The sequence below is a fragment of the Cucumis melo genome, chromosome 4 (genome assembly GCF_025177605.1).
Source record: "Cucumis melo cultivar AY chromosome 4, USDA_Cmelo_AY_1.0, whole genome shotgun sequence".
Lineage (NCBI taxonomy): Eukaryota > Viridiplantae > Streptophyta > Magnoliopsida > Cucurbitales > Cucurbitaceae > Cucumis > Cucumis melo.
In genome coordinates, this window is record NC_066860.1 from 29,533,200 (window position 1) to 29,544,712 (window position 11,513).

Here is an 11,513-nt window from a genome sequence, read left to right on the forward strand (position 1 = left end):
TTCAAATATCTAGAACTATTAGAAGGGGAGTGCATTAACAAGTTGTTAAGCATAGGTCGGCCTTTATTTCAACTTTCCAACATGTTTGAGAGTCAATTGTCATTTTGTTTGCACTCAACTACCAAACACACCCTTAGTAAGGCTAGATTACCACCAACTCAGATCCCTCCAAATGGATCACCGGTATGAATGTTGATATACCATCGATATTCTTGATATGAATGTTTACTTACCAATGATACACTAGATACATTAATGATCTACTTGAAGTACATTTATGATATGTTGTTAATATACCTAGTTTGATATTATGATATAACATTTAATTTATAGGAAATTTTTGAAATAATTAAAAATGTTAAAGTTGAATCGTATTTAGAGTAGTCATAATTCTAAAACACAAAATGTGTTCCTAAATATGATAGATATTTAAGCAACTCATTACCACAAAAGAAAAAAAGAATTAGACAGAATTTGAATGAAGGTAGGATTTAAGTGAGAGTGTTCTCTCTTATTTGCTACCCCCCTATTTGCACTTCATGGATTTTATTTCAAGCTTAATCTTAGAAACAAGAAAGTCATACTTAAGGGTATGAGTGATCATTATGTGTACTTTAGAGTTCATATAACCAAAGATGTCTAGAGACAATTGTTCAAACAGAGTTCGTATCAATTGGTATCTAAGTATTGAGGTCTAAGGTTTGACATATCTATATTCTTATTGTATGTTTATGTTTATGTGATTTCTTCCTGAACATAAATAAAACAAAATCAAAAGAAGAATTTGAATATTTTTAAAATTACAATGAAATTGTAGCTTGAAAGTTGTTACTGTTTTTTGTTTTAAAGAAGGGATTGATATCCTGAGTGAGGGAATGAACATTCTGAAAATCCTTCTTTTTTTATATGTATAATAAGGAAACAAACAACTGAAGAAATCACAAACTGCAGCAACAGAAATGTTTTGGGAATGTAGTCAAATAGGGCTACTAGAAAAAACCAACCAATCATTAACAATAAATCCAAAATCCAAGCTCTCTCTACAATTCTAACTCTATAGACTGTAAGATCTAAACCTGAAATGTACATCAGCCGCTTGGACAGTGATCGGGAAGAACCCCATGAATCAAACACTCGAATTTTTCATGGCAAGGCTAGAGATCGATCAGTCACCTCTTGGTAAAAGTTCCCTCCTTTGCCAGACTAATGAATTCCAAATCCTACAACCGAGGACTGTGTGAAATCGAAACAATTTACGATGATGGATGATGATAATTATGTGTCCACAGGAACGGGAACGTCTTCGTCGAGGCTGGGGGGAGATAATGGTGGGATAGCTGAAAGATCAGAAAGACTGTCCACAATTTCCAGGACCTTTCTGGCAGTTGCTTGAGAATCTCCCCTATTAATACCAACCTTTCTAGAAGATAAACCTCCAGATTCAATTCGTCTAGAAGAGTTACTACTCTCGACAGATGATAAGAATTGATCTTTGGCAAGTGTATTTTGAACAGCAGATGAGATTACAGAACTAAAGATGCCGGAATTCCTCAATCCTTGAATAATGACCTGTAGATAGAACGAAAGACATTTGAGTTTATCTTGGACCATGCATCTTTTAAGCAAGATGATTGGTCATTTGAAGGTGCTTAAACAAGAAAGAATTGATACAATTCAACTCACCATAGGTGCATAAATGCGAGTCAGAATACCCTTTCTTAAAAGTTTTAAATTTAGTGCTTTATCAGTCCACACAATCCGTTCACGATACCTAAAACAGAATAAGAACTTGTTAAAAGCCATGATTTATGTGAATCTGATGGCTTGAGTCTCAAGGTAACAAATAGGTCAGCAACGATGATAAGCAAGAAAATAATCCACAGTTGAAGAAGACATAATGGGACAGTAGTGAAGAATGCTTGGTATGATATCTAACAATTATTATCTCAGGGATGGTTTTGTCACGGTGGCAAACATTCAGAAAGGCATTTGAAAACAACTTGGAGGTAGACTAGACATTAGAAACGATACACTTATAAACATCTGGAAACTAGACTATATGCCATCGACTCCTCGCTATCACAGTGATTTAAAAAAGTTAGACTTAGAAATATCCAACCTATTGACCATTGAGCCAAGGCTCAAGTCTATAGTAGGCATGGGATGACTCAATCAGTTGAGATTTTATCCTGGCCTCTGGTGCAATCTCTGACAGCCTTGAGATTTAGATTCTATTCAAACTAAGATTCTACATTCGCAACCATGTGATTTCATATCTCTAATCAACCAAATGGAGATGGAAATTAGACTATTGTGCATAATAATTACCAGCGTAGCATTTCTTCCTCTGTTGCAGTTGAAGCAATTATGAAAGCCTGTAGAGAATATAGTTTGAAGATGTCAAAGGAAAGCTTAGTCTAAAGTCCAATAGAAAGAACAATTTAAATAATTATGTTAACAAAAATTCATATGTGAGTTGAAATCAAGAATTCATGCTATATATCCTACCAATAGCTACTCCCATAAAGGGAAGATACGGACCCTTTGAATTTGTTAGTCTCCGTGTAGAACTTAAAACCAAAATGCACAAAGAAACTTGGACATGGACAATGGACAAGATGCATTGGCTTAGTAACAATATTAGCTTTTCTAATCATTCTTGGTTCTCTGAAAAATATTATTCAACCTTTAGACGGAAGAGAAAAGAAAGAGTCTGAATCAGAGGGAAAAAAATTGAATCCTCTCAAATTTAACCATGTTAACTTTCCATTGGCTTAGTGAATTTCTTCAGAATTCATCACCTAAATCAGCTGGATGAACTTCCTTATTCTTTAATATATTTTTCTTCCACTAGATTTCTCGCGCATCAATGTAACCTTGAAGTTTTTGCCAAACATCATATATTTGCGGCATATCCCTGAAGGATTTTCTTTCTTCTCCCAAAAAATTCTTTCCTTGTAGTTTTTCTACGCTTTAGAGGATGAGTAGAAACAAGTGCCCTTGGAAATGTATTTTTGGCCTTCAGAACCTGATGAATAGGACTGTTCTTATAGCGGGAAAAGAAGAAAAAGTTTATTTCTGGCATGAAAGTTTGCACTTCACACTGCTCAGCAGTTCAAGAAGACTTTTTGAGGTTGCTAACTGCATGCCAGCTCCAATATCCAGGTGCTGGAATGAAAAGTCAGAGTTCTTGAGTTATTAATTTTCCCGTAATCCTTACAAATCAAGAGGTGAATGGTGGTGCAGTCCAATGACTTCTCATGATTATGTCACCTCTGACATATATAGGATAGGTGCTTGTGCAAATACTTTTTTGGTGGCTTCTCAGTAAATCTTCCCTTATTAACTTGTACTAGGACAGATTCCCATAAAACTTTAGTTAAAGGGAAAGGTAGGCATCCAATTCTCTTAAGGATTAAAAGAGGAGGGTTAACAATACTTATTTGATCCAAGCTATCTTTTCTCTTCAACGTATTTCGTACAATAGTCTTTTCATTTTTCTTTGTCGGTATCCCCATCAACCAAGAGGATTACAAAAAGGATTCTCAATTGAAAATTTTTATATCAAATCAAAATTTTAAAAAATACTAAAAAATAAATAAAAACTTCTGAGATTAGACACCAAGAAGAAGCAGAACAATTGATATATTCCTTTGAGACTGGTATAGAGCAGTATTTGTGTCCAGGAAGTAATCATGTACTCCTCAATGGTCATAAATTCAGCAACACCAAAGATCTCCTAAACCTACGTATGCCTTGTATGGTCATATCCCCCGGCTGGTATAGTTTAGGTAAAGCTGATGATCAAAGTCGTACTTTTACCCACTATCCTTTCACATGGTAGTTTTGGAGTACAGCCTTTTAAGCCTTTGGGTGGTTCACGGTTCTGCCTAAAGAATATAAAGGATCTCCTCAACACTATCCTTGTAGGTCATTCTTTTCGCAGGTTCAAAGCCTTGTTGTGGAAACAAATACCAGGGCTTTCTTCTGAATCCTTTGGAAAGAGAGATTCGTAGAAACCAAAAAGTCTTCAAGTACAAAGCCCTTCCTTTTGAAGTGTTCTTTGACCTCGTTACTTATTATGTTATCTCTTGGTGTAAATTGTCAATTCACTCTGCTTATTAAACTTGTGCTTCCCTTTCTAACCAAATGGGAAACATTTTGTAGTCCTCACGGATTTCAGAACCCTACTGTAAATTTCATGTCATTGAATTGTTTCAGCAAATCTGATGGGACTATTAATCTTACGGATGACTTGTCAAGGCTAATTCTCTCACCTTTGGGGACTTTTTTGCTTCAAGAATATCATCACAATTTAGAAAACATTCCGAAAAATATATACAAATCTTCCTTTTATAATAGCATGTAATTACAAATCTAGACTCTAATGTGTCTCCACATACAGTTTTGAGACTTAAAAAGAAACAACAAAATGACTTAGCGGAGCACAAGTAACAACTGAAATGGCTTAACTTAAATTAAAAGCAGTAAAATGGGGGAAAGCCCGAGGGTAGTGAAACTCACAGCTCTATCAAATTCTAACATAAAGCATCTTTTAACATCGTCCTTTGTTGGTTTGCAGCCACATCGATCACGTCTTGAAGTCAAATCGGTAAATTTAGGGTATGTGTAATGTAGAACAGCTGCTTCATCCAACTTGATCTCGCTACCATTGTTAAATACATGCACCAAGTACAAAGAAATGATCAACAGAGGTCAAGAGTCGTTAAGGATGATATTCTAACTCTGAACTACCAAGGCATGACAGAAAAAATAAGCTCAATTTGAGAAAGAAAAAAAAAAGAAACTGAAAAGATTACCAAGGATTCAAGTAACGGTTAGCTAAACTGCTTAATTAGAAATATGATTAAATAAAAAATAGAAGCATTTTACGACACAAAAATGTGAACACGTCAAATAAATAAAATAATAGTCTATACTTGGGAGTTTTCATGTAATTGTGCCATCGATGTGCCCCATTTGGACGAAGATGGTCTTGAATCCGAGCAGCTGATTTTCCATTTCCGTAAGTCAAGAAATAGTTTGGATTGCCACGGGTTGCATCTTTGTAATTACCGAAGTACACATCCTTTGGTAGATGGTCATAATTCTTTTTAAACATCGAAACCTGAACAAGAATAAAGGATTAGATAATAAACTTGGCCAGATTCAACAGAAAATGGTTTAGCAATCCCAGCCCATGACTTTATGGTTCTACACAGACTCCTTTCTGTTTTATATAGATCATCATAAAAGCTAATATATTCAATTACAGGCGAAACAAAAAAATGAATATCGTTTGAAGGTAAAGAACAAGAAAAAGAAACAGGTTACAAATAATGTAATGAAACTAGGTCCGAGTCCATATGAATTCCATTAATCACAGAGAGCTGCCTCTGCTTAGAAATTCCAGAGAAAGTGAGAGAATACTATCGGAAGAAATCATGAAGGCATGTTTGTGTTTTTTTCTTTTTTGTGTGTTCTGAAAATAACTTTCAAGTTTAGTTTATCGGAATGATCTATAATTTACTTAAGTGTCTAGGCAAGCTTACACGCAAATCAACTATTCTCAATAGATAAAAGATCAACCGAATATTACTGTAAGGAGCACCTCGACTGTTATTACATGCACCTAGGTGGATGGCATTTAAACAAATTCCTCTATAAAACTATTTGAAATCGTATTTCTTATAACATGACTAATAAATCAACTTTACAAAAACATTTTTTAATTTTTTAATATAAAATCTAAGTACTTTTTTAGAGAAAAAAAGCCAAAAAAAAAAAAAAAAGTCTATGAACAGTCACTTCAGAACTGCAAAGAAACATTTGAAAATAGTAAAAGTGTAAAACATAGTTTTGTTTTCAGTAATTAGTAAACCGTCCAGGGAAACTTTATAACTTGAGTAGTTCCCTGAATCGAAAGACTGTTTTTCAAATGAAATAAATAACTAATAATGAAACTGTATTCAAACAGGCCCTTACAAGTTACAAGTTACAATTTACAAGCCTAGTACCAAGTAACTACATAAGCTTAGATTTTTTTCAATAATTACTGTTAAGCAAATTAACTACTCCTAACAAACTTGCAATAATATTTTATTAGTTAAACACTCAATGGTTAGCTTTGAACAGAATATATGAAAGATTCTGTACCTCACTGAAAGGTTCCTTGACATCATCTCGCTCAACACTGCTCTCCTGATACAAAACACACCCAATATCCACCAATCAGTGACCACTTAAAGTAAAGCAATTAGGTTCATGTAGGTTTCTTAGCACCGAAATGAAGGCATTGAATGAAACAATCATATGGTGCAAACTGAAGGAAAACTTTATGAAATTAATTGACTCACATAATTTGGGAAAATAACCATATCAACATTTGAAGGCACATCCGCAAGCAATTGTCTCAATGAATACTCCCGCGTGCCCGCAGGGTGCATCAGTTCATCAGTATCCAGGTGGATTATCCAATCCATACCAGCACTCTGTTGAATAAGAAATGAATTATTTAGATTGAGATAGGTTCCCATATTAAGAAGCTGGATGGATGTCCAGTGCATATAGAGAAAAAGAAAAATAGAATACCCTGGCCATGACAATAGCCATTTCCATGTTCAGAGACTGCTTCACGAACAATTCATAATTGCATGGTTTGTAGAAGAAGCTTGACAACCATGTCTCATTCCAAATCCGACTGAAGTTCAAACAAATGAGTCTCAGTTAAAAGAATAAGAAAAAAAGAAAAGAAGTGTTTTACAAAAGAGCATTCAGAAGCCAGGGAAAAAAATTCTCCAAAAAGCAACACAACGAAGGCAATGCAGGGTTCTCTATTCTTTTCATTTATTTTTGTTCAAGTAGATGCAACACATGATTTGTTGGTGGGTGGTAATGTAGATATTATAATTTAGCGTCCTAAATCGAATAGTGAAAAGATCAAACTAGCTATCCAGAGTTGAAAATAAAAGATAAAAATTACAAATCAACTATTAAAAGAAATAAGAAGGGAAGGAAAGATAATTTTATTCATATCTGGAAAAATAAATAATCACTAACCTTTTTGTTTGCTGCTCTTCTAGCTCTTTTGTTCTGTATATAACTTTCACTCCCTGAACACAAATAAGTTTTACTTGAAGAAGACAAATCCAGAAGACAAGAGATAAAGATTAATTAACATGAAGTTAACACTAAGGCACAGCAGAAGACATGGCTCACCGGAATGGTCTCTAAAACTTTGGAAACATTTGGAGAGGCAGCCTTTCCTTCTACGAAAAGGAAAAAGTTTGAAACTCCAATCACCTTGTGGTAAAAAATCCAGGGTAAAGTCTGCTCTAAACCAGCAGAAGTGCTTGTTGTAATGCATATCTGATAAGAACAAGATTTCAGAGAGATAAGTCATACATAGCTGTCTAGGTACATCAGCAACAAAAACAACTAAATCTGTTTTCCCAACGCTGTTGAACTAGCAAGGCAAGAATATTACGTAATCCGACTAAAAAACGATAAAATTCACGTACAAGATCGAAATACCAAACAAATTCAAAATTCTCAGCAAATCACTAGCGTCTCACGCAAAAATTCATAAATATATACCAGACATTCGTCAAAATCAAACATATACCTATTCAAATAAAATTAAAAAAATGAAGGGAATTGAATGGGATCCAACAAACAGTGGCAGTCCAATCAGCCACCTTCACAAGATTTGATCAAATTTGGGGCCACACCGAAATCCCGCGAAATCGATTAAGCAGCGAAACCCCACAAATCCAAGGGCATGAAAAGTAACTAAACAAAGTAAAAAAAAGAAAAAACAGAAATACTGACCTTGGGCTTCAGATCCGTACCGTAGTCGAACTTCCAGTCTCGGTAATAAGAAAATGCAGGGGAATGACTCCGACCTAGAAGATCGACACAATCCGAATGGGAAGAATGAGAAGCGATAGAAGGGGCAGTAGTGGACATACCGGGGAATTCATGCTGGTCAGGTGACCAACGGGTAACGGGATCATTGAGGCCGCCACGCCATTGGAGGAGGAAAGCAAAGCAGGCGAGAGTCAAGGGGAGAAGAGTTAAGAGGAAAAGCAAGCGAGAAGCAAGAGTAAGGGATGAAGAAGAGGAAGAGGAAGAAGAAGAAGAAGAAATGGGTCTTAGAGAGAATTGACCCGCCATGTGAAGTTGGAGAATGAGAGTGTTTGGTGCATCGAAAGAGCGAGAGAGAGAGAGAGAAATGGGGATTTAGAGAGAGAAAGGTAATGGACCTAAGGAAGGAAGAAGGAACCGTTTTGTCGTTAGGTGTTTGTTAACAATGGGCCGATTTTCCAATTCTTTTCTCATTAAAATAAATTTTATTTTTAATTTTAAAATGATCCTAACCAATCATACTTCGCCACCTCCTCTTCATTTTTCTATTATTATTCTTATTATCGTTAAAAACTTTTATTTTCATTATACGGTTTTGTTGGATTTTAGTTATTTTACTATAAATAAATCTAACTTAATTTTTATTAAAACGTTCTAAATACTTGTTATAATATTTTATAGAAAAATTATTTTAAATTACAAAACGTTAAAAATATTTGAAGGAGTTTGTAAAAATAAAAAAAAAATATGATAATAAAGTTTATTTCATTACATTTTCTAAATTGTAAAATTAGCAAATTTAAAAGCAGATAACTTTCTAATAGCCGTGTGATATATCTAATTAATTGTCATATTTGCGATATGCAAAAACAAAAATCTATGAACTGCTTTTTTCTAACTTTTTTTATGATCTTATGTAATTTTTCTATTTTAAAATATAGCAAAACTCAATAATTTTTATCGATGTCCATCAGCATCTTGTAGTCATATTTTGTATTTGTAACCAACCATATTTTCTACGTGAGTATATTTTCAAAATTTATAGAAAAACGATAATTAATAATAAAATGTTTTTAGAAAAACTAACCAATCATAAAATAAGTAGAGTAAGTTTTAAGATTCGATAAAAATAAATGCACTAGAATTGAACATTTGAAAGTACAAGCATTTACTTTGAACAAATTTCAAACGATTTTTTTTTTTACTTTTTTTTTACGAGTTATTTATTTGTTTATTTTTGTTGTTTTGTGCTTTTCTTATCTTGTCATGCAGTAAAAGGTGGAAGGAAAGGAAAAACTTATTTTAGGAATGTAGCATTAATGTCATCCTTATTATATTTGGTAAATGGAAAGATATTGAAGTTGTAGACTCTACAATATATCTTCACACCATAAATTTGGAGATAATTACAAGTTTTTTTACACCATTAGTTTGAGGATAATATCTATTTTCAACCTCTAAATTAAATTTTGACTATATTTAGATTACTTTTTACTCCTTATTTTAAGTCTAGTTTTACATTTTTAATTTGAGATTAAAAAAAAAATTATCTACTCTCTCAAGTTTAAGTCTAAGATTTATATTTTTACTTTTGATTTTTTAATAAATATTCACCTTTATTATTATTTATTAATTAATTTAAGAGAACTAAGTAAATTATATTATATTAGTTTGACGATTTTATAATAATAATAAAAAAAATACAAACTATTTACACTTTATAGTAAAAAAAAATTACTAAAATATAAAACTCGTCCAATTTGATCATTTTTTTTACCATTTTCCTATTAGTAATTTCTCGCCATTATAATTAATTACACATTTTCACCTTTCAATTACTTTAAATTAATTAACTAAAAGTTAAGTTAAGGTAATAAAAAGAAGAAGAAAAAAAAGAAGTAAGCATTAATGAAATTATGGGACAAAATTGTAAAATAGTAAAACTTAGCGATAAAATGAAAAGTAATTAAAGGTGTGTAACTCTTTGTAAATAGTAGGGTAAAATTATGATATGTGAAATTTATAAACTAAATGGAAGTAAACCCTAATTTAAAAATTAAAATAATTAATTAATGATTAATCTACATGTATGAACATTATAAATTTAACCTAAAAACTTATTTTTAATGTGAGTACCATTTTTATTTTCATTAGTTATATGGACTTATGCCTCTTGTTATCATACATCTTATGAAAGGAACATTTAAAGTTGCATTTAACAGAGGATGTTCTTTTGTCTGTTATTTTATAATGGAAATTTCACATTATAAGCTTTTCAATTCATTATTCAAAGTAATATACACCACAAATTACTTAATTTGTCATCCTCCATTCATTCTAAAATCTCACTCATTTGGATTGATCACAATCAGCTACATTGGGTTTGGGTCAATGTTTTGATTATTTGATCGAGACACTTCTTTTTTTTTACTCCATTTACCATTGTGTTTTTCTTTTTATCTTTATTAAACAAAACTTCAAAAATGTATTTGATGTTAAAATTAAGAAATAGTTTCAAATATACTAATTAAATTTAAAATAATTAAGTAAATAACAACATTTTTAAAAATTGCAATATGACAAAATTTGTTATAGTCTATCACTGATAGACCTTGTTGTAAATATTGGTTTATTACCGATAAAACATAAGAGTTTATCAATAATAAAGTCCACAACATATAGATTTTGTTATAGTTGCCATTTTTTAAAAAACATTGCAATATACTTTATTATTATTCATAAAATTGTTATTCATTATAATTTTCCTAAAATTAAATAGTTGCTGTCAAATATTTATAAATATAGTAAAATTTTACTGTTTATTAATAATAAACCGTAATAATATTAGATGATACATATATATATATAGTTATCTGTCACGATCTATCACTTTTAGACATTAGTTATAATTGAAATATTTTCGATCATTTTGTCATTTAATACAACTTTTCAAAATTAAAAAGGCATGCAAAGATTTGAAGTAATAAAAATTTAAAAGAATCAACAATTTTGAACTTGAGAGTTCCAAAAAGAACGTCTTCCTTTCCTTATTCCTTTCTTTTGCCTCTTTGTTTTTGCTCTTGTTTTCTTTTTCTTTTTTTTTTTTCCTCTCGAATGATACTCATTGGTAGGCAAAGGAATTACGTTCAAGATGCCTTTATATCACCACACTTCTTCAACATCTCAATGTTTAGACTACATAACAACCTTTACCATTTTTGTTTCTTTAAGAGAGTTTTGACTTACAATGCTTCATTTAAATAAAATAATGTTTAAGAATATATGCTAACAAACTTCAATGAGGTTGAGTGTAAGAAATTCAATATTTATGAAGAGTTATTTATTTTGGTGAGTATAAAGTAAACTCTTCATCCAAGATGTCATTAATAAAACAAATCCAAGATGCCATTGATAAAATAAATTTGTAGTCAAAGATTTTAATCTCCATCTCAAATTTGTGAATTTGTTTTAAATAAAAAAAATAGTTGAAAATGTTTATAAATATAACAGAACTTCAATATCCATCGGTAAAAAATAGTGGTTAACACTCATAGATGTTAATATTTATTAGCATCTATCAATGATAGATGAATAAAAATTTATTGGTATCTATCATTATTTAGTTATATTTATAAATATTTTAGTTC

At 31.7% G+C, this 11,513-nt stretch overlaps 1 protein-coding gene across 1 annotated transcript; it reads right to left on the reverse strand.

The window, feature by feature from the left end:
* Positions 1-882: 882 nt before the first annotated feature.
* LOC103486955 (glycosyltransferase-like At2g41451) lies at positions 883-8,291 on the reverse strand. Its single transcript, XM_008445122.2, has 11 exons — positions 7,831-8,291; positions 7,219-7,368; positions 7,060-7,112; positions 6,592-6,700; positions 6,357-6,491; positions 6,157-6,201; positions 4,941-5,128; positions 4,525-4,666; positions 2,329-2,375; positions 1,684-1,771; positions 883-1,569 (listed from the first exon to the last, which is right to left on the reverse strand). Exons 1-11 carry the CDS (start codon positions 8,173-8,175, stop codon positions 1,276-1,278), a joined length of 1,596 nt encoding a protein of 531 aa, XP_008443344.1. The 5' UTR covers positions 8,176-8,291; the 3' UTR covers positions 883-1,275.
* Positions 8,292-11,513: the final 3,222 nt, after the last annotated feature.

Coding starts and splice junctions, on each gene's coding strand:
- LOC103486955 (XM_008445122.2), bottom strand. CDS start 8,175: ATGGCGGGTCAATTCTCTCTAAGACCCATTTCTTCTTCTTCTTCTTCC. Junction 7,369..7,830: donor GTACGGATCTGAAGCCCAAG/GTCAGTATTTCT, acceptor TGTTCTTATCAG/ATATGCATTACAACAAGCAC. Junction 1,772..2,328: donor GAGGAAGAAATGCTACGCTG/GTAATTATTATG, acceptor ATTCTGTTTTAG/GTATCGTGAACGGATTGTGT.